Source organism: Diabrotica virgifera, chromosome 5 (assembly GCF_917563875.1).
Source record: "Diabrotica virgifera virgifera chromosome 5, PGI_DIABVI_V3a".
Taxonomy (NCBI): domain Eukaryota; kingdom Metazoa; phylum Arthropoda; class Insecta; order Coleoptera; family Chrysomelidae; genus Diabrotica; species Diabrotica virgifera.
The window spans coordinates 47,463,800-47,488,449 of NC_065447.1; the positions used below are offsets into that span (position 1 = coordinate 47,463,800).

At 33.0% G+C, this 24,650-nt stretch overlaps 1 protein-coding gene across 2 annotated transcripts in view; it reads right to left on the reverse strand.

Moving 5' to 3' along the window:
* Nucleotides 1-64: 64 nt before the first annotated feature.
* Nucleotides 65-24,650, reverse strand: part of LOC114331586 (uncharacterized) — a 48,053-nt gene continuing 23,467 nt past the window's right edge. For both annotated transcript variants that reach the window (XM_028281189.2, XM_028281192.2), the window contains 2 exons: nt 20,680-20,979; nt 65-319 (listed from right to left, as the gene is read on the reverse strand). In XM_028281189.2, coding sequence (XP_028136990.1) covers nt 179-319; nt 20,680-20,979 — 441 coding nt within the window. In that variant the 3' untranslated portion in view covers nt 65-178. The remainder of the gene's footprint in view (nt 320-20,679; nt 20,980-24,650) is intronic.

The following is a 24,650-nucleotide window of genomic DNA, read 5'->3' on the forward strand; positions in this document are numbered from 1 at the left end:
TGAACAATAAAACAGTTTTCCAATGAGAACACTGGGCACTTATAGGTCAACATAAATAATCCTGTCACTTTTTTACTGTTTATTATAACAACAAAAAATTAATAATTAATTTATTAAAGTAGAATTAACAATTTCTTAAAAATACTGAATAATACAATAAAACATACTATGGTGTTAGTTATAAAAAGTTATTTTTGTACAAATGTCTAATCACTGATAAACTAGCTCTTTTATAACCTACAGAATCCGTCTTGTGCATTATTTGACTCATAATATCTTCAGTGGAATCTGGGTCCATTAGTTCAGCGATGTTTGGTGTCTAAAAATATTGTCATGATTGAGGTTTTGTTTCCCAGAAATTATTTTAAAAAAATGTACACAATTACAATTAAAAATTAGTGTTTTATATCAATATTTTAATTTTAAATAATATTTAAGAAATTTCATTTGACCTAAGTCGGCTTTTGTTTTACGAAAATAAAATTATGAGTTCAAAGTATAAATAATATTGTGAGTATACTGAGTGACAAAAAAAGGTTAGATATATGATACAGGTAATATACAGATGTTTGTAGATATAATATTATACTATTCAATAAGGTTATGATACATGTAAAACTCCATCAGACTGGCTAAAATCAACATTCGTTAGATTATAAAAAAATAACAATTCCACTCAATGCGATGATTACCGAATATTAACATTGATCTTACAAAAAACCTTAAAGGGTCATTCCATTTCAAATCACTCAATTTTGGAGCAAAAAAAATGTTGGACCTCCGATTTGTCTGAAAATTGGTATATAGCTTCTGCGGGACGTAAAAATAAGATATTTAAGGTCAAAAAATCTTCTTCTTCTTTTTTTCTCAAAATGTTTTTTTTTTTGCGATTTTAAGTGATTTGGTGTTTATTTATACAAATTTGCATTTTCTATCGTAAAGTATCAATGGAAAACATAATATTTTAATAAAAGGGACTCACAAATGTCATTATATGGCGCTATAACAAGTTACTTTGATTCAAAACAAGCTTTTGATCAAATTTTATAGTGTAGAAAACGTTAAAATACCGTTTTTTACATTTTTCTCCATTCCCAAAATACATCATAATCGATTTGGCTGACAATTTTCCCACAGATAGACAAAACATAGGACTTTAAGTGGTTAGAAGGATTTGAATTATATTACAATACCAAACAAGTTACATGCAATATTATAGTCAAAAATATAGGCGTCTAATGTAAGTAAAATTAACTCGAAAATATCGACCTCACGACAAAAATTGTTAAAAAGAAATTGTTATAATTGTAAATACGATTTATTTGGAACAATTTCAGTTCCTACCATTTTTGTCGAAAAGTTAAAAATGGCGGAGATATTGAGCAAAACAGGTTCTCCTTTAAAATCAAGATGACAGCTAACGTAACGGAGGAATTCATTCGTGATTTTAAATTTACGCTACTATTGACTCCCCTAAAGATTAGAAAAATAAAATTTTGGGCAGTTCGGCATTCAAGGTCAAATGCTATCCCGACTGGACTAATATATACTTTTGGGTCTGATATTACTGCATGTAACTTTTTTGGTATTGTAACATAATTCAAATCCTTCTAACCACTTAAAGTCCTATCTTTTGGCTATCTGTGGGCAAATTTTCAGCCAAATCGATGATGATGTATTTTGAGAATGGGGGAGAATGTAAAAAACGGTATTTTAACGTTTTTTTACACTATAAAATTTGATCAAAAACTTGTTTTGATTAAAAATAACTTGTTATAATGCCATATAGTGACATTTTTGAGTACTTTCTATTAAAACATGTTTTTCATTGATACTTTACGACAGAAAATGCAAATTTGTTTAAATAAACACCAAATCACTGTAAAATCGCATAAAATAACATTTTGAGAAAAAAAGAAGAAAATGTTTTGACCTTAAATATCTTATTTTTACGTCCCGCAGAAGCTATATACAAATTTTCAGATAAATCGGAGATCCAAAATTTTTTGCTTGAGTGATTTGACATGGAATGTACCTAAAACTTTTCTCAGAATCATCCATACAAGCATACGTAGAAGAATACAAGAATTTGCAAGAAGTGTGAGTTCCAGATTCGGATTTTGAAACAAATTGGGAACACGAGAATATTTCTGCCTTAAATATGTTAAAACAACGATTCAAAGAAATTACTGTAGATGTATAATAAAGTTTTATTGATTATGGAAAAGCATTTGACTGCATTAATCATCAAAAGATTATCGCAATTATTGTAAGAACAGCTGGAAAAGTCAGGTTAACTAAGTAATGAACATCATATTATGTTGAAAATACCTTATGAATGATAAGATGAGTCCTGACTATATCTACCTAAGTACAGGCCTGAATTACTTTTGACACAAATTATACAGTTGAGCCCGCGAGTCTTTACCCGTGCGTCATTAATACCTGGCGAGATAAAACACATAATTTTTATCTAGCATCATTCTCTTCCACGCATGAAACTCATGACAAACCAGCTGCCGTTTGTTATTAAGTAACAACACATGTTATTTTTATGAACCATCTAGACTCAGTGCATTGAAAGGAGATTGGTACAAAAAAGACGATTCGGTATGTTTTCATATTTTAAGCGCAATTTGTTTGACGTTTCTGCTTTGTTTAATTTTGTGGCTGTCAATCAGTTGAACTTTTTGCGGTTTTTGTCGAATTTTTGCGTTTTGAAGTTTCTTCAAATTACACAAACAGTTGTCTTCACAACTACTTTTATATTGGGCTTTGAAATTTTAAGGTAAATAATTCTATTTTGGCCTACTAATCTAATATATTTAAAACCTACAAAGCTAACGTCATTCACACAGTAAAGAAATGACTGTGTTTAGATTTCCGTCAAAAGTGAATAAAATAACAAAAATAAAATATGTTGTTGGATTTTTTATACATTGTTTATTTATTTATTAATCAATAATAATAAAAGAGTTTATTAAGCTACTTCAAATGTAGCTGTAATTCTGCACAAAAATTTTGAAGCAAAACTTACATTTGACATTCTATATATTTGATAACGTCAAATTTTATAATGAAACCCGTAATCGGAACAGTAGCCACTTTCTGTCAGTTATTGTTGCGTGAAATAGATTTCCGACTTATTTCGTATGCTTTAAATGATGACGCACGGGTAAAGATTCGCGGACTCAACTGTACCTATTTGTTTTTCATTCATAAGGTGACGTCATGATGACATGAAAATATTTCGTTTGCCAATTTTTAAATTCGTCAAATATTATGTTTTATTAAACTATGCTAAAAACAAGGTTTAACAGTCTGATATAATTGTTGTAATTTTTCATTTAAATAAATATATAAAATGTATATTCAAGTTTAAATAGTAGTCTATTCTTTCACGGTTTTTGCTCTAAATTTTAAAGAACCGCTTGGATTGACATGCAATTTGGCATACGTATAGCTTACATGTCAAAGAAAAAAAGTGATATTGTGCCGATGTGTGCGTTTGCCCGGAGGGGTGACTTTCATCCCCTATTGTGGGTGAAAAAATATATGTCCAAAATAAGTCCGGAAATGGGTAAACTGACTAATTTTAAGTAACTTTTGTTCTATAGAGCTTTTTCGCCAAGTCAACACTGTTCGAGTTATTGCGAGTGAATATGTTCATTTTTCAACAAAATAACCACATTTTTAGACGGTTTTTCGCAAATAACTCAAAACGTAAGCATTTTGTCGAAAAAAACGTTCTTAGCAAAAATATAGCCTATAAAAAAGTAAAAAAAAATGGTGTAAGCGCTGGGTCTCTGGATCTCGTAGAACCAGAGTTATAGCCAATGAAAAATAGATTCATATTCATCAAATTTCAAATAGGATATTTCGACGTGAAATATCCAAAAAATTAAGCACTTTTTGGGGAAAACCCATTATAACTTTTTTAATGTGTTTAAGAAAAGCTTTATTCTTGTTTTTACAAAAAGTTTCTAGCATTAAATTTAAGCAAGTTAAGCTCAAAAGAAAGATGGTCAATTTTGTTTTTGCAAAAAAAAAATCGGGAAGACCACCCCCTAATTAGCAACTTAAATGAAATTAATCGTTACCGCTCCACAAATTATTTTACTTATGTTGTGTTTATATGATCCGTAAGTTTTATCGATCCAAAGTGCTTATTTTTGAAAAAATTTGGTTTCAAAGTAAAATTTTTAAAAAAAATTTGAAAAATATGCTTTTTTTCAAAATAACTTAAAAATTGTTAGAGATACCAAAAATCTCGAAAAACAAAAAAAGTCAGATTTGCTTTTCTGAATATCATGTATTTTTTTGTTTTTCTGTTAGACAAAAAATGATTAAGATTTGGTGTTTCTAAATTTGCATACATTCGTGATCAGTGACTCGTTCAACCCCTTTTAACTACAGACCTTTCAATAATAAGGACTTTGAACCGATGAAACTTACAGATCATATAAACAATATATACACTAGTCAAGAAACTTGTGAAGTCGTAACGATTAAGTTCATTTAAGATACTAATTAGGGAATGATTTTCTCGATTTTTTTACCAAAACCAAAAGGGACTAACTTTATTTTGAGCGTAACTTGTTTAATTTTGATGCTAGAATTTTTTTTTTGTAAAACAAAAATAAAGCTTTTTTTAAATACTTTAAATAAGTTGTCATGAGTTTTCCCCGAAATGTGCTTCATTTTTGTGTATTTCAGGTTAAAGTATTCTATTTTGGAATTTGACGAATATGAACCTATTTTCATTAGCTATAACTCTGCTTCTACTAGGTGTAGAGACGTGATATATACACCATTTTTTTAAATTTTTTACAGGCTATATTTTTCCTAAGAATGTTTCTCGACAAAATACTTACTATTTGAGTTATTTGCGAAAAAGCGTCTAAAAGCGTGGTTATTTTGTTGAAAAAATGAACATATTCACTGCCAAATAACTCGAAAAGTATTGACTTAGTGAAAAAACTCTATGGAACAAAAGTTACTTAAAATTAGCCAGTTTATCCATTTCCTGACTTTCTTTGGACGAATATTTTTTCACCCCCAAGAGGGGGTGAAAACGACCCCCAGGGCAGAAGCACATATCGGCACAATATCACTTTTTTTCTTTGACTTGTCAGCTATACGTATGCCAAATTTCATGTCAATCCAAGCGGTTCTTTAAAATTTAGAGATTTTGCAATATTTTGCCGTTAAAGAATGGACTATAGTAAATATTAGCTAATTTTATTTTATTGTGGTTCAAAGCCTGTTAATTAATTTACAAATGAAAGCATTATATTTTATACATTACGTTGAATACACTATGGTGTACGATTTTAGGTTTTCTAAAATTGTAAGATTTAAGATAATCTACACAAAAATTGTTGAGCTATGTAAAAGTGAATTTGCCCCAACTGGTTGGGGTTCATAAATGAGGTTTTGTTTTTATACGCATATTGTCGCATATATCCAGTTGATTACGAGAGAGAGATAAATTGCACCTTTAAACATAAACCGTTACTAAACAAATTTTATTTGAGAATTGGGTTATCGATGCCACCTATCTTAAACCTGATTTTGCCTACCTGATAAATTTGACTCTCCTATCAAAATCTTATCCTAGAGGCTAGATGGCGTAATTTTTTTCCGGTTTTAAACAAAATATGATTGGGCCAGGGTAATAAGACAAAAATATACCCTGTTCGTGACACTCGAGCAGCCTAGCCAGGGTACTGAAGCGTTTTTTCGACAAGTAGGTAATACCCATAGAAACTAATTGTAACTATTTCCTGCGTAGGATCTGGCGGCCATTTTTATTTATAAACAATTAACTGTCAAAAAATGGTATTTTTCCCTTTTTTTTTCAAATCAATGGAAAACAGTGAAACTTATGATTTGTTTAGTACAAATATCTTTGAGATTATGGAAAAAGCTTTAAAATGACATATTACAAAGTTTGATATACTTATTTATTGTTAATATAATTGCGAAAAAAGGTCGGAATTGAAAAAAAATATTTTTCGCAATAACTGCTGTAAAAATTAGTGTACAGGTTTGAAATTTTTGTCAAATAAGGGGTTCTTTGGGGCTTAATATATAATAAAAATTTCAAAGCGATTCATTCAATTGTTCAAATTTTATTCGAATTGTTTATCTCAGTGAGCATTTTTTTTGCACTAACATAAGTCAGAAAAAAATGACGTTAGAACCATTCCACAGGTATCAAATGGAAGAGCATGAACTATATTTTCAACTTGGTTTAAAAAAAGCGAATAAAAAATGCATTTATTAGTAATAAATAATTGTACAAAAGTATCGTAAATCTTTCCTTATAAACTTTTTGAATAACTTCTTCCAAAAAAATTAACTTTTTTACCCTGTTTTTTAGTGCACAACTACCAAGTAATGTTATTTATATCATAATTGATAAAAAATTGTAATAAATATATATAATTTCTTATATAACAAAATAAAAAGTTTATAAGGAAAGATTTACGATACTTTTGCATAATTATTTATTACTAATAAATGCATTTTTTATTCGCTTTTTTTAAACCAAGTTGGAAATATAGCTCATGCTCTTTCATTTGACACATGCAGAATGGTTCTAACATCATCTTTTTCTGACTTATGTTATTGTAAAAAAAATGCTCTCTGGGATAAACAATTTGAATAAAATTTAAACAATTGAATGAATCGCTTTGAAATTTTTATCACATATTAAGCACCAAAGAACTCTTTATGACAAAAATTTCAAAGCTGTACATTAATTTTTACAATAGATATTGCGAAATTAATTTTTTTGCAATTCCGACTTTTTTCGCAATTATATTAACAATAAATGAGTATATCAAACTTTGTAATACGTCACTTTAAAGCTTTTTCCATAATCTCAAAGATATTTGTACTAAAAAAACCATAAGTTTCACGGTTTTCCATTGATTTGAAAAAAAAAGGGAAAATGCCATTTTTTGACACTTAATTGTTTATAAATAAAAATGGCCGCCACATCCTACGCAGGAAATAGTTACAATTTGCTCTTATAGGTATTACCTGTCGAAAAAACGCTTCAGTACCCTGGCTGCTCGAGTGTCATGGAAAAACCTTATTACCCTGGACTAGATCGACATGCTAAACACAACAGTGTGACTAAACTAGTTGTTCCACATATTCTGAGGAGTGAACACAGGTTTTTAAAATAAAATTGTGATTATTTGTATAGACACGGCTGAAAGACGGAGTGAAGCATTTATTGAGACTTTTAATTCGTAAAGTGTAACATATTGTTTGATCACAGTTTTCATTTAAACAAATTTTACAATGACCATACAACATCATCGACAAAGTGTTACTTTCAGTATAACCACACTTTACTTTTAAAATCTAAATTTACAATCTGTACACTAATTTTTATTACTACTAAAGTGTTACAATTCCTTTAGTCACTCTTTTCTTTTACGTAGAGGGTAAAGAAATCAAGATTGTTAAATTTAATAGTGAGACCTTCAGGGTTAGTTGTAGTTTACAAATTCGCACTATGAAGTTTTGCGCTAGTAGTTGCGCTTACAAATACAACAACTACTCTAAACTGAATCAGTAACTCATTAGTAGACTTAGGCAAATATGCAAATAAAAACATATGAAATATGCGCATAAATATGCAGTATTTTATACAAAAATATGCATGTTCATCTAGAAAATATGCACATAAAAATAAAAAAAATATAATTATGTATATTTAAAAAACTCAGAAAGTATTATCCATTTTATTTACAAACATATTTAAAATATCTTCGTAATTTATATTAATTAATACTTTTGATTTATTTTGCAAACTAAGCTTAGGTATTTAAGTATTTAAGTATTTTAATAAATAAATGATATTACTTCGAATTTTGCCAACACTGAATTAATGATTAAATGCTGTTAAAATTTTTTTAACAAAAATTTATGAAAAAACTTATTTCTACATCAACCGATGTTACTGGGGTATTTTTCAAATTTACGGTAATCTTTGCTTTCACATTAAGAGTGTCCTAACTAAGAGTGTCCCACCTAGTACCTACTTGAACTAAGTACTTCAGAAAGGACCTGGTAACTATTTTCATAACAATTAAAATCAAGAATCTTGAAAATATCAAGATAATATGACTGTGAAAGCAGGCAGGTCCCCCAAATATGTACAGGAGATTCTTGGTTTTTGTTTATTTATATAAGAAAAAATACTACGAGCCTAAATCTAAGCACACAACTAAAGGTTATTGTACGAGAAAACAATTTTAAGCGACTTTTCAGTACATTACTGAATTATTTGAATTTTTTAGATCCTATTTTTTCATCACAAGAAATTAAAAAAATGCCTGAGAAAATAAGAAATATGTATAGCGATTTATTGCGAACTTGCCTTGTATCAGCACATATTAGAAAATATTCTCGTATAAAATAATATAACACACAATTATGTAGTACTTCCAGTTTTACCACAAATTGAGCAGTAAACTTTATCCCGTAGATGTAGGTTTTATCCAAGTTTGAAGCAGTGTTTATTTTCGGTAGTTTCAAATTGCAATTCACAATATTATTGCAAAGACAGGTGTTACCAGTTCCAATTTTACAACATAATTGATTTCTAAAACTGACCATCCCAATAAAAGTTTTTACCTAGAGGTATAAACTAGCAGCTTTTGGAACCCTTATTCAAGAACAAAACTACAATAAATATCTAGAGATATTGAAATAAAAATAAATGTTCGGATTTCCAAGCTCTTGATTTATTTGATGAATATCTATACACCTAAAATTTCAAGTTTATCTTCACTTTATGCACATTGTTATAGAAATATGCAAATTTTGACATTTTTGCATATTTTATGCATAATATGCAAAATATGCAATTTGCATATTTGCCTATGTCTACTCATTAGGTTACCGATTTTCCGGTTACGAAAGAAAATAAATGATTTGTACAAACGACGTGCAATGCTATGAGAGAGAAGGACAATTGTAACTTTCTGAGGATAGTTGCAGAGAATGAACGAAGTGAACAAGTTCCAAGTTCCATAAAAAGGTCTGTTTCATCTAGTTCATCATCATCATCATAATGTTCCTCGTCATCTAGCTCAACCTCATCTTCATCAAATACGTCCACATCAGGTAAAGACTTTTCTTCCGATGATGCAGATAGAGATCCAGACTATAATAATATAATATCAACTCAAAGTAGACGCCAATTATTATACAGGCCCATTTTAGACCGTAACAATATAATGCAGTAAGGAAAATAATGTAAATCTCCCTGCTGATAGCAATGTACCGAAAAAAGAAGGTGTAAACATTTTAATCATTGGTCTCGACAGCAAAAAGCTAAAAAACAACGTAATAGTTGACAAAAATGTAAGTAAGTACTTCTATGTATAACAGGAAAAAGATCGTCCCTGAGAAGAATGTAGGACCTCCATGTGAGGAAACATGTCGCCTAAATTGTAGTGAAAGAATTACAAAACTTTTACAAACTTTATATTTTTATTATCAATTACTTATTTTGAATTTTATGATAACCTTTCAAAAGATTTTATTATTTTTAGTTAGTTTATGAAAAAAAATTTTTGTTTGTTAGGCTTCTTTTTATTATTAATATTTTAATTAGACAATAAAACATTAGTAAGTATGATAGTTTGTTAATTTATCATATTTAATGCCCACAAATATTAACTTATTATTTTTTGGTTAATTTTATTATTTACAAATGTCATAGTTACCACTTATAATTTAATAAATTTAACCCTTTAATCGGCAAAATAGAAATAGGGGGTTCAAATTTCTGAAAATTTTGGTTTCAGGGCAATTTTGCTACGTGAAACACGAATGGAAAGTTAATTTTTTGATATCGTTATTGACTCTGCCACAAAGTGAAAAAGAAGAATGCCGGCCGTACGACCGGTATATCGTTCTACAGGGAAAAATTAACTAGCGCTTTTTTGTTGCTTATAAAATTTTTTAAATTGTTATTGATATAAACTTGATAGAAAAAATTAACAGGTAAATATTAATGAAAGAAACACCTTAACGACGGACGTGGTAGTCTTTCCAACAATTCTTGGCACTGGAATGACATACATGTAGTTGACATTTCAGGCAGAAAGTGTGCGTTTCTGATTTCATGCAGTATTTGCAGGCCTTTTTACTACCTGGAATCCGTTCAGTAACATGATCTACTCCATCGTAACATACGTCTTCAACAGGATGCGCTGCCTCTATACCAGCTTTAGTACTATTAGTAGTGAGCGGTGAATTTGAAGGTCGACCAATGGATCTTTTCTGAACAGAAGAGCACAGAGCTTGAGCAATTTTCACACGAAATTTTAATAGTCTTATGTTTTTTTCTTGTGAAGCTCCTTCTTCTTTGAAATCTGTTTTCGTACCATCTTCATTATATCATCTGATACAAAATGAACGCACGTGTGACAGCCATATCCAGAAAATGGTAAATGATGCGTTTCTTTGTATTCATTGTTTTAATGCGGCGTTCACTTCGCTCCATATGAGATTCCATGAGGTCAACTCAAAGAAAGAGAAATAATTAGTATTGCATTGTGACTTTCCGTGTTTTATTAGCATGCCTGTGCCAGTGAAGACCCCGCTGATGGTACTATTTGTGTTCCCGTAGCTTCTACGGTTGGTAACGGGGATCTGGGTCTTTTCTTTGGTTTGAATTTAGTGGTTGTTGTTAGTTGTGTGGAAGTTGATGCAATTGATTCTTTTGATGCTAACGGTACGGGTGATACTGAAACGTCTATTTGAGTATCCGGATCAGTTGTTGGAAGTTTTGGTGATGTATTTTCTGATGTTATAAGTTCCGGCAAAGTTAATGTTGCCATTTCAGAAGTAGATATATTTGCATGTGGTTCTGAAACACTCACTAACCCTTTAATAACTTCAGTGATATTACTTAGCTCTAACGGAAGGTTCATGGAAAGCTCCAAATCAATGATATTTTCACGTAAATAAAAAAAAATGATCTCATCGTTCTCGGCTGTGAGCACATCCGCCTTGTAGTCATAATCCGGATCGGATATGCTATCATCATCTTCGTAAACTATATCGTCATCTGAATCAAGATTAGAGTCCATGATCTCGTCGATTTGTTCATCGGTTATTGTGGAAAGATCGTATTTTGTCCTTTTTTCCACGTCTGTCAGCTCGTTATACCATTTCGCACCATACTTTCTTCGTCTTTAAGATCTATTCTTTTCCATGTTCTACAATAGAAAGAAAGAAATGTATAAATATAAAAGTAAAATATAAATATGTACTTTTATTCAAATACGCGAATGACTTATTTTACCGTACACCGACAAGCCGGCCAAAAGGCGGGTATCACTCAACACTCAAAAACAGCACTAATTTTATATTTTTCACCAAATACGCTAATAAACTATTAAACAAACACTATAAGTTCTTACCAAAAAAAAATATGAAATCAATTGTTACACGTATGTTTCCACAGTTGTATGTTTCCACGTTGACCATTTACCTCTCAAGTAACTGAACCTATAACTTTTAAACCGTTACCACTGGTCGACACCTTAGAGGATGGAAAATTTTTTTACCATCTCAAAAAATTTTTGATCCTCTAAGGTCGACACTATTCTTGCCGAAAAGCGTTGTAGTCGATGTGAGAGCAAATAAATTTTACATGTTAGAATAATTCGATTATTTTAATGCCGGCCTTATGGCGGGGTTACCGATTAAAGGGTTAAGTGGTAAAGTGTTACTATAAAAATTAAAAATTCAAAAATCATTGTTCTAATAAATTATTCATGCTTTCCTATGTTGAATGTTTTAATGTAAACATATACATATATCTATCATACCTCATACAAATAGGGTCCCAGTATCACTTACATAGTATCAAATTAAAAAAAAAGAATTTTTTTTTAAATTTTTTCTCTACTGTAAAATTTGCTTTTTTCGTTTAGTAACGGTTTAACTTTAAAGGTTTAATAGAAATACCCACAGAAGAAGAAATAAAGAACGAAATAAAGAGGTTGAAAAATAATAAAAGCCTAGGAATAACAGAAATATCGGCCGAAATGATAAAATCAGGAGGGAAAAGACTACAGAAAGAGATATATGACCTGATAAAAAGAATATGGGAAGTAGAAAAAATGCCAGAAGAGTGGACCATAGCAAGAATATGCCCTATACATAAAAAAGGTGATATAATGCTATGCGAAAACTACAGAGGCATCGCACTATTGGAAATAGTTTACAAAATCTTGGCACAAAGTGTAAGAAAAGGGCTGTCATTATTCGGAAAAAATACTGGGGAAATACCAGGCAGGTTTTAGAAACAACAGATCAACGACTGACCAAATATTTGCCTTAAAAGAAATACAGACTACCTGTTACGAACATAAAACAGTACTATATGCTTTGTTCATAGACTTTAAGCAGGCTTACGACACAGTAAATAGACAGCAGATGTACGAACTGATGAAAGAATTGGGGATACCAAGTAAAATTGTCAAGATAAAAAAGATGACGATGGAAAACACAACAAACGAAATAGTTTGGAAAGGGTATACATTCAAAAAGTTTGAAACCAAGGAAGGATTACGACAAGGAGACTCACTATCAACAATGGCATTCAATCTAACATTGGAAGGAATAATCAGGAAAAGCAGAAAACACATGCAAGAAACGATATTTAAAACGGCCACCAATGCATAGCATTTGCAGATGATCTGACGCTATTAGCAACAAGCAAAAAATAACTACAAAAGTTAATGAAAAACATAATAACAGAAGCCAAAAAATTCGGACTTAAAATAAATGAAGAAAAGACAAAGTATATGATAATCGGGGAGATCCAAAAAGAAAAAGAGAATAACATCATAGTACAAATGGAGAAAAAAGATACTCGTTCAAAAGAGCCAAAGAAATTATTTACCTGGGAGCCAAAATAGATGAAAATGGTCATGAAGAAGGGGAGATAAAGGCCAGAATAGCTAAAGGAAATAAAAAATATGGAGCATTACGCACATTATTGAAATCCAAATACGTATCAAGAAAAACAAAAATAACAATGTATAAGACTGTTATCAGACCCACAGTAATATACGCAAGCGAAACATGGGTGCTCAAAAAGTCAGAAAGAGACCTTTTAGAAAGATGGGAGAGAAAAGTGCAAAGAGCAATATATGGAGGTGTGAAAATAGAAGGTCAGTGGAGAAGAAGAACCAATAAAGAATTGGAAGAACTATATCAAGAGCCAACGATTACGACGACGATCAAAGCACAGAGAATACGATACTTGGGGCACATAGAGAGAATGGTAAGTAAACGAATGCCAAAAATGGTACTCTCACGAAGACCAATACAAAAGAGGAGGAAAGGCAGGCCAAGGAAAAGATGGAAGGACAGTGTATATGAAGACTTGAAGAAAAGTAACATTGAGAGATAGAAAGAACTAGCATTGGACAGAAGGAGATGGAGAGAGGTGGTGAAGGAGTGTATAAAAAACTGAAGTGTAGTTAAATAAAATTTATAAGTTTTATAAGTTATGTAAGTTATATTAAGTTATTTATTATATTATTTATGTAATCAGAAATGTCAAGATTTTAGCCCTAGGCCTACAAGGCCTGTTGCGCTTAATAAATAAATAAATAAAATATTAACTTTAAAGGTGCGAAATGTAAAGAAGACAAACCTGATGATGATTAGCAATAAAAAAATAACAAAAGCTCAACACTCGTCAACCAAACCACAGTATAAATAGTAAAGTACTACAACTACTATGGCACCATAAAAAATGAAGGATGGACCCAGATCTAGGAGTTGAGAAAGCTTATCGGAAAAACTAGGTCTACCTTAAATTGGACGAGGGCTTTCTTCAAGAGGCACAAATTGTTTCTTGGTGTAATAGTCGTACCCGCTTATTAGAATAGCCATCGTTCCAAGCAAAAATATTCTTATAGGCGGGATATTCTAATAACTGATCATTGGTGGCTAGCTGAAATAAGTGTACCGAATATACGTTATAATAGTACATACTATGTCAATATGTATATGCATATGGTTTTAGGTCTTTTTATGTCAATAAAAATTTATAATCTATTTACAAAAATAATTACGAAACGATTAGACAATAAATTGGAATTGGGTTTTAGAAAAGACTTCCGAACAAACGATCAACTATTGGTAATAAATAACCGTATAAAAAAATGCTGTTTCTAAAAACAGCCAAGTGTGTGGCAATGTACCTATAGAAATTTGTAGACAAATCAAATTATTTTATGCCTTGTCGGCATACGATTGAATTTTCTGTGGGAAAGGAGCGTTTACTCATAACACAGTAATAAAGTGTTTATTGGGTACCTGACAAACCGTAATAATATACAAAACAGCAGGCTTTCGAAGCTCTTACTGACAAACTATTATATCTGGCAAATTTTAAATTCTTAGGAAATTGTACTAAAAATGTATTTGTTGACCTGAAAAAATTATTCTAAAAAGCAGTATTAGGTTACTAAACCATATTCCAATAAACGGATAAATTTATTAAAGGGTAAATGGAAACGTTTCGGGACCTCGAAATTATATTCCATAAACCGGAATATTCCTATAACCGGTACTCTAATAAGCGGGTCCGACTGTAGTAAGAAACTTGCGACGCTAGGTCTTCTCTATTCTGTTTTATGGTGTTAAATCGTGTACAAAAGATCCTCTGGTCCGGTGCAAGAAAAAGACAGCACATTTAGGATGAGAAAAACTGACGAGATTAACGAATTAAATGAAGGGCACGATATTGTAAGACTTGTTAAAAGTCAGAGACTGTCGTAGCTGTGACATTTCCCGAGACAAGAAAATCATCATCATCATCATCCTTTTTGCCTTATCCCTATGCGGGGTCGGCTTCCCTAATTGCATTTCTCCACACAATTCTATCTTGGGTCATATCAATGTTAATCCCCTTTACCAACATGTCCTGCCTTATCGTCTCCCCCCAGGTCTTCTTTGGTCTTCCTCTCCTACTCCTTCCAGGAATCTGCACTTCAGCTATTCTTCGTATTGGGTGATTAACGTCTCTACGTTGAACATGACCAAACCATCTTAACCTATGCTCTCTCATTTTGGCATCAATTGGTGCCACACCTAGACTTCCCCTAATATACTCAATTCTAATTTTATCCTTCTTTGTCACTCCACTCATCCATCTAAGCATTCTCATTTCCGCCACATGCATTCGTTGTTCCTCTTTCTTTTTCACTGCCCAACATTCAGTTCTATGCATCATAGCCGGTCTTATGGCTGTTGTATAGAATTTTCCCTTCAGCTTCATTGGAATTTTTCTGTCACACAACACACCACTCGCTTCTTTCCACTTCATCCATCCAGCCCTAATTCTACTGCATGAATCTCCATCTATTTCTCCATTATTCTGTAATACCGATCCTAGGTTCTTAAAACTATTGCTTTTCACAATCATTTCACCATCCAAAGATACCATTTTATTTGTAGTACCTAACTCCATCTTTAAATGAACATTCCAAATACTCTGTTTTTGTCCTACTAAGTTTTAAACCTTTTTCCTTCAGAGCTTGTCTCCACTGTTCCAGTTTTTGTTCTAAGTCTCTTTCACTATTTCCTATTAACACTACATCATCAGCATACATACGGCACCATGGAATACTACCCTGTAGTTTCGCTGTTATCTGGTCCAAAACTAATGAAAATAAATAAGGACTAAGCACCGAGCCTTGGTGCAATCCTACTTTCACCTGAAATTTATCAGTCTCTCCCACACCTGTTCTAACACTAGTCGTTACTCCCTCATACATATCTCTCACAATCTTTACATATTCGCCAGGGACTCCTTTCTTATTGAGTGCCCACCACAGAATCTCTCGAGGAACTCTATCATATGCTTTCTCAAGATCAATGAATACCATATGAACGTTGGTCTCTTTATTCCTGTATTTTTCCATCAGTTGCCTTACAATGAAAATCGCATCTGTTGTTGATCTGCCCTGCATAAAGCCAAATTGATTATTGGATATTTCGGTTTCTTCACGTATCCGTCTATCAATTACTCTCTCCCATATTTTCATGGTGTGGCTAAGTAGTTTTATAGCCCTGTAGTTTGTGCATTTTTGTATGTCTCCCTTGTTTTTGTAGACCGGTACTAATATACTGCTTCTCCATTCGTCTTCCAGAGACAAGAAGATATAAAATCAATAAAGAAAATATTACAATGGAAGCCCATCTTCTTAGCCTTCTATCGTCCACGTTTGGACATAGGCCTCTCCCAACTCCTTCCATCGGTCTCTATCCTGAGCAACATATTTCCAATTCGTTCCGGCTACTCTTTTAATATCATCAACCCATCTCATCTGTGGTCTTCCTCTCGGTCGTTTACTTTGGTAAGGTCTCCAATGTTGTATCGTGGCATTCCAACGGTGGTCTTTTTGTCTAACAGTGTGACCTGCAAAGCTCCATTTAAGTTTGGCGACTTTTGTTGTTATGTCCTCGACTTTTGTTTTTGATCTTACCCAGTCGCTCCTCTTTTTATCTGACAGTCGTATACCTAACATTGCTCATTCCATAGCTATTTCTGTTGTAGCTAGTTTATTCATATTTGCCTTGGTTAGGGTCCAGGTTTGGCACCCATATGTCATGATAGGAAGGATGCACTGGTTGAACACTTTGGTCCTCAAATATTGAGGTATTTTGCGGTTCTTAAGTATCCAACCAAGTTTTCCAAATCCTGCCCATGCTAGTCTTGCTCTCCTATTAATTTCCGCACTTTGCTTTCCTTTGTCAAGTTTCAGGATTTGGCCTAGGTAGATATATTCCTGGACTTTTTCTATCTCACTGCCATTTATAGTTATGCGTCTGGGGTCATCTGTGTTTGTCATTATTTTTGTTTTCTTCATGTTCATTTTTAGACCGACGTATTGGGAGCTGCCTGCGAGTTCCTCTATCATAATTTGCAGTTCCTCGAATGAGCTCGCTATAATCACAATGTCGTCAGCGAATCTGAGGTGATTTAGCTTCTTGCCATTAACGTTAATGCCATAGGTTGACCAATTTGTCGTTTTGAAGACGTCTTCTAGTGCTAGGTTGAAAAGCTTTGGCGATATTACGTCTCCTTGTCTCACGCATCTCTTAATAGGGATGGGATTTGTATTTTCGTCTAGTTGTACTATCATAGTTGCATTTTCATATATATTATGTATTAGTTGTCTATATCTCGAATCTATTCTACAATTATTAATAGCTTGTTCTATGGCCCACATCTCGATACTATCAAACGCCTTTTCATAGTCTACGAAGGCAAGAAATACGGGTAGTTGGTATTCATTTGCCTTCTCTATCAATGTTCTCATTGTCAGCAGATGGTCTGATGTACTATATCCTTTGCGGAAGCCAGCCTGTTCCACTGGTTGGTAATTGTCCATTTTGAAGGTCAACCGGTTGCTAATAATTCTCATGAATAGTTTGTATACTTGACTGAGCAACGATATCGGTCTATAATTCTGTAGGTCACATTTGTCCCCTTTTTTGTGTAAAAGTATTACTAGACTTTCGTTCCAGTCTTTAGGGATCTTGCTATTATGGAGACATTTATTAAATAGCTCTGTTAGTATAGGGATTGTTACTGTCTTGCTTGTTTTCAAGAGCTCGGCAATTATACCGTCCTGTCCTGGAGCTTTATTATTTTTTAGTTCTTTTAAAGCTCTTTCTATTTCGAATCCCTTTATATTTGGTAGTACTTCTGATCCCACGTTTTTTATTTTTCTTTTGACGTTCTCCTTTGTTGATTCATTAGGTTGGCTTTGCGAGCTGTACAAGCTTTTGTAGAAGTCTTCGACTATTTTTGTTATTTTATATTTGTCCTTCTCTTCCTTACTATTGGCGTCTTTAATTTTAATGATTTTTTGAACACCCAATGCGGGTCTTAGACATTTTAAGCCTCTGCTGTTTTCAATGACTCGCTCTATTAAGTTCTCCTTCCATTTTTGTAAGTCGCGTTTTAGTTCTTTTCTAATTGTTTTATTAAGTTCTATGTATTCTTGAGTATGGCGTTTGTTTTGCGTTAGTAGTTGTCGTCTTTCCGTCATTAGTTGTTTAGTTTCGTTGCTTATTTTGTCTTCTTTAGTACTTGTTTTCTTTGCGACCTGTAGTCCGGCTTCGAGAAGGTTCTTATTGATGTTTTTGTTAATTTCGTCAATTTCATCTTGATTATGTGAAGGATCATATTTGAACTTATCCGCTAAGACCTCTCGGAATTGCTCTTAATTTGTTTTTACTTTAAAGGCATCTATTCGCGTTGTTTTTTTAAATATTCTTTTCCTCTCTTCTTTCATGTTAATATTTATTTTTGCTCTAACTATACGATGGTCACTACCCGTTGTTACGTTGTTTATTGTTGTTACGTCTTCGAATATTCTTTTGTTGTTTGAGAGAAAATAGTCTATTTCATTTTTGGTGGTTCCGTTAGGTGCAACCCATGTCCACTTTCTGTTAGGTTTCTTTTTGTAGAAGGTATTCATAATATACATGTTTTCTTGTTCCAGGAATTCCATAAGTTTTTCTCCCCTTGTGTTTCTTGTGCCGAATCCAAAATTTCCAATCTTGCTTTCAGAGTCTTCAATCTTACTTCCAATTTTGGCGTTAAAATCTCCCATTATTATTATTTTGGATTCTCTGTTGGTGTCTATAGCTTTTTTAAGATCTTCGTAAAAAGTATTTATTTCTTCATCAGTTGCCTTTTCAGTTGGAGCATAAACTTGCACAATCATTAATTTGGTTTTTGGATTTAGTTTTAAAATCATGTACGTAACCCTGTCTGAGATGCTGTCAATTATTTGAATTTGTGATTTTCTCTTCTTGTTGATTAAGAAACCTACTCCACCGTATGTATAGTCTTCATTGCCTTTATAATAGAGCCTGTTGCCTGAATGTAAGTCCACATACCCTTCACCTCTTCTTTTAACTTCTGATAGTCCCATTATATCCCAATTCATATTCCCTAATTCCTCTTCTAGTTCGTAGAGTTTTTCGTCTTTTGCCATGGAACGGATGTTGTAAGTTGCTATATGGAGTTGTTTGTTGTTCTTCTTTTTCAATGTCGACTTGCCTCCCCCAGAATCCTCGAGGCAGACCGTTATTTCGGTGTGGGACTGTGGAATAAGGCCATAGGAATCCCATAGGAAGCCCATAGGAACACGAAAAAATAAAGATCCAGAACGAGATGGTTAGATGACGTAAAAACGGCCTGAAAACTAATAATTTAAGACAATGCAGGAAACGGGCACAAGGAAAGTCTAAATGGAAGGACCTTGCCAGACAGGCAAAGACCCATCCAGGGTTATGATGAAAAAAGAACAACAAGAATATATTCTATGTGTATCTGCATTTTGTATTTTTCAACAATTTATTTTCTAAGATGAAGTTAGTTTTCAATCCTAATAGCAAAATTAAAAATATTGAAGATATTACAAATATTACTAAAAGATTTTTTAATTGAAAACTTATTGGTATATTTCTCTGGTGACACCTACAAGGCTTCTACAATTTGCAAGCCAAATGGATGCTACAGTGAAGACAAAGGGAAGGAATTCTACACTATGCAATTCACATCCCCCGTCTGCAGCTCGGTATAGTTCCAACGGAAAATGCACCTGGTTACTCTATGGAGTAATACGACTATAAAATAAAAATGTATACCATTTTTATTCAGTTACAATGCGAAGGCAAAACAATCTTACTTTTCAATTAGAATACGGAGCGCCGTCCAGTTCTCTGAATCGGCTCTTATTGGAGCCTCATCGGAAAGAACGTAGGCACTGTTCTCCATACCCCAATTGACCAGCGTCGAGAGGTTTTCCCACCCATTGCAACCGAAGTAAAGGTATTAGGTGACTAGCGTCATCTGGCAATTGAAAGATGAAGTTAGTTTTCAATCCTAATAGCAAAATTAATAATATTCAAAATATTAAAAATATTACTAAAAGATTTTTAAATTGAAAACTTATTGGTACATTTCCCTGGTGACACCTCCAAGGCTTCTACAATTTACAAACCAAATGGATGCTGCAGTGAAGACAAAGGGAAGGAATTCTACACTATGCAATTCACATCCCCTGTCTGCAGCTCGGTATAGTTCCAATGGAAAATGCACCTGGTTACTCTACGGAGTAATACGACTATAAAATAAAAATATATACCGTTTTTATTCAGTTGCAATGCGAAGGCAAAACAATCTTACTTTTCAATTAGAATACGGAGCGCAGTCCATTCCTCTGAATCGCGATTTTCGGCTCTTATTGGAGCCTCATCGGAAAGAACTTAGTCACTGTTCTCCATACCCCAATTGACCAGCGTCGAGAGGTTTTCCCACCCATTGCAACCGAAGTGAAGGTATTAGGTGACTAGCGTCATCTGGCAATTGAAAGATGAAGTTAGTTTTCAATCCTAATAGCAAAATTAATAATATTGAAAATATTAAAAATATTACTAAGAGATTTTTAAATTGAAAACTTATTGGTACATTTAAATTTATTTTCTATTCCTCATGTGATAATTTCCTGGAGTTATACGGAATTTACCATTTATAAATTATTTAAATAGTACATACTACCCATAGCGATGGCAAAAATCTAGAAAAAAACTTACATCACTTGGATCCAAATTTTTACCGCTCCATATAGATAACCCCATTAAAACACCATATGCGTTCTGTTCTTTCCATTCTTTTTTTAATTCTGTAAATGGCAGAATTTTTTCTGCAATACATCCATACTCCTTTAAGGTATCACTAAGGCTTTTGTAATATATTTCAAGGAAATGATCCAACTTAGATAAGCTTTCTTCGTCAGCTCCTGAGTAGAAACTGTATGTCAGATCCAAAACAGGTGAAGCTACAGTAGCCAGTTGGAAGTCGAACAATTTAATATCTTCTATTTCACCCGCTTTCTAAGAAAGTAAATCATACATTATATTATCTTGTTTAAATGTTAATAATTAATATAAGCTCAGCAATTAAAACACCTGTTTTTTAGTGTACCACCACCGATCAGCATGAAGATGGAAGCATTTGAGATGTGGTGCTATAGAAGGATTTTGAAAATACTATGGATCCAACGAGTTACAAATGCACAAGTGCTAAGAAGGCTACGAAAGAATTGCGAGTGGATAAAGAACATCAAAACAAGGAAGCTGGAATATTTGGGCCACATTACTAGAGGTGCGAAATATACAATATTAAGGCTTAAAATGTAGGGCAAAATTAAGGGGAAAAGATCCATAGGCAGCAGAATAAATTCCTGGCTGAGAAACTTAAGACAGTGATATAGTTGCAGCTCAGTAGATCTTTTCATAGTCGCCGCCAATAAGGTACGGATAGCTGTAATGATAGCTAACCTCCGATGGGAGAAGAAACTATAAGAAGAAGAACCGCTGATCAGATAAACAGATATTGCAAAATAATAGTAGGAACTTGGGTAAAAGTTAAGCTAGTGAAAATCAAAGAAGATTGAAAAAGATCCTGTCGTGATCTCAGAAGGGACTGAGTAATAAGAATGATAATACTAATACTGGACAAATCATAATACTAGTGAACTCATATTTAGGTATACTATTTGACATCTACGGTTTAACGCGGTCGTTGCGTTGTTGCTCCAGGTAACTAAATCATTCGAAGAAAAGAGTTCGCTTTTTAAGACATTTTCATTTGGAATCAAAACATACAAAAGATAAGATCTCTCTTTTCAATCCTGACCCCCCGGAGGGAGTGTAGTGGTCGACGTGATGTCGTGTATTTTCCGTCTCCAAAGATCTCTGTCTCTGGTCATTTCTTTTAACTCATGCATAGGTCTTTTACATATTCCTGTAATTTCGTCGATCCATCTTGTTGGGGATCTTCCTCGTGATCTTCGGCCTTCCACCTTTCCTTGTATCATCAGTCTTTCCATGTTTTCTGTGTTGGCTCTCATAACATAACTAATTACCCGTTAATTTCGTTAATATAGTATATTAAGTATGGAGAACGGTAAGGGATTTATACCGATCGAAGACAATTGTTTGGAGCAGGACCGGAGCGACGACTCCAATTATTGTCTGAGATCGGTTACCCTTAATGTTCGACATGCTTATAATGTTTTTTCCACGATTGATACCATTATAAGTTATAAATTATTTTCGTCATATTGACTAGTTTCATTCATTTTATCAAGATAGATACTTTGGTTGTTAGGTAGTAACAAGGGTGCATAACAACAATGGAGAATTGAGTTTTTATTTAGTTGTCAATACTTTTAAGTACAATTTTGATTATTATAAATTAAAATATAAGCGAAAGTGAATTTGAAGAAATTGAACGGGTTTGGGAAAAGGGGTGTTCCGCAATTATTCCCGAAAAATCCAAAATTCGTTATTAAAATACCTACCAAAGTTTTAAAAAATGGTGCGAAGGCAAGAATTTAAGAATCGAAGAAAAGACTCTATTGGCATATTTCGTTCAAAGACATATGCAGTTGAAAGCTCCTGGAAGCCTCTGGGCAGAATATTCAATGATTAAATCCACGGTTTTTTTATGATGGCATTGATATTTCCAAGTTTTCAACTTTAATCGCGTATTTGAAGAGAAAAAATGTTGGATACTACTAATGTATGCGATTCTGCAGGAGTTTCTGTTAGAAGTGAAACCACAGCCCAAACAAGTGGGATTTCATTAAATAATTTAACAAATTGTACCACAAGTTTCAATATTAATAAATAATTCGTTAGTTTTCTTTATTCTTTCAAAAAATAAATTAAAATTAAGAGATTTTTTAACTCAAAAAATTTAACACTTTTAAGTCAAAAATGATCAATTGATCATTTTTGACTGTTTACCGTGACAGATTTTACGTCAGTAGGTGACATTTACTAGCAACTCGACGGTAAGTAATCCAACTCGACGGTAAGTACTCCAACTCGACGGTAAGTAATTCACTTACCGTCGAGTTAAAAAATCTTTTAATTTTAATTTATTTTTTGAAAGAATAAAGAAAACTAAGTAATCATTTATTAGTATTGAAACTTATGGTACAATTTGTTAAATTATTTAATGAAATCCCACTTGTTTGGGCTGTGGCTTCACTTCTAACAGAAACTCCTGCAGAATCGCATATATTAGTAGTATTACTAGTATTGCACAACATTTTTCCTCTTCAAATACGCGATCAAAGTTGAAAACTTGGAAATATCAATGCCATCATAAAGAAAAACGGTGGATTTAATCATTGAATATTCTGCCCAGAGGCTTCCAGGAGCTTTCAACTGCATATGTCTTTGAACGAAATATGCCAATAGAGTCTTTTCTTCGATTCTTAAATTCTTGCTTTCGCACCATTTTTTAAAACTTTGGTAGGTATTTTGATAACGGATTTTGGATTTTTCTGGAATAACTGCGGAACACCCTTCTTCCCAAGCCCGTTCAATTTCTTCAAATTCACTTTCGCTCATATTTTAATTTATAATAATTAAAATTGTACTTAAAATTATTGACAACTAAATAAAAACTCAATTCTCCATTGTTGTTATGCACCCTAGTTACTACCTAACAACCAAAGTATCTATCTTAATAAAATGAATGAAACTAGTCAATATGACGAAAATGTTTAATTTTATAATTTATAATAGTATCAATCGTGCAAAAAACGTTATAAGCATGTCGAACGTTAAGGGTAACCGATCTCAAACAATTGTCTTCGATCGGTATAAAACCCTTACCGTTCTCCATATTTAATATACTGTTATAATCTACGCATCGAGCTTTCTGTTCGGGCCGATGTGACGATATTTTGTACATGAATGAATGATTTTGACGATCGCGTGAAATAGGAATTGCTTTTATTAATACGCCATGAATGTATAAGGAAAGGGAAGAAAGGGAATCTCGCTCAGCTCGCCAAATGAAAAGACATATTAGAGATATACGATCACCACTCGTATAAGGATAGGTAAAAGGATAGGTAAGAGGAAAATTGTCGGATTGGCTCAGCTCGCCAAAACGACAGCGGAAAATGGTCGGGAAATACTACCTACATAAACTAACCCCTTATACCTCGCTGTTGTTTATTATTCTTCGATCAACGCTCCAAGAATAATAATCAACTAGGCTTTTCGTTCCGACTTTTATATCGTCCGAGACGGTACAAAAACACGTTTTACTTAATTCATTGGCGTACTTTAGACGATAAAATTATATTATCGTCACAACGGCTTGAAGACCATAGCCCTTACCAGAAAATCTGCTAAAAAACTAAAAACAACGCAAAGGACAATGGAACGAATAATGCTTGGAACACCATTGTGAGACAAAATTAAAAACATCGGGATAAAGCCGAAGATCAGGGACATCGTTTAAGAAGTTATAAAAATGAAATGACAGTGGCCGGTCACGTAGCAAGGTGGGGGACAAGAAACATGGGAATACTTTAAAAGAGATAGGTAGATGAAATAAAAGCAGTAGCATCAAATAGTGGATTAGCATGGCGCAGGATAGAGCAAGATGGAAGTAATTGGGAAATACCTACATTCAGTAGTGGATGGGAAATGGATGTCGACGACGAAGAAAAAGTAGAAGAAGAAGAAAAAGTGGA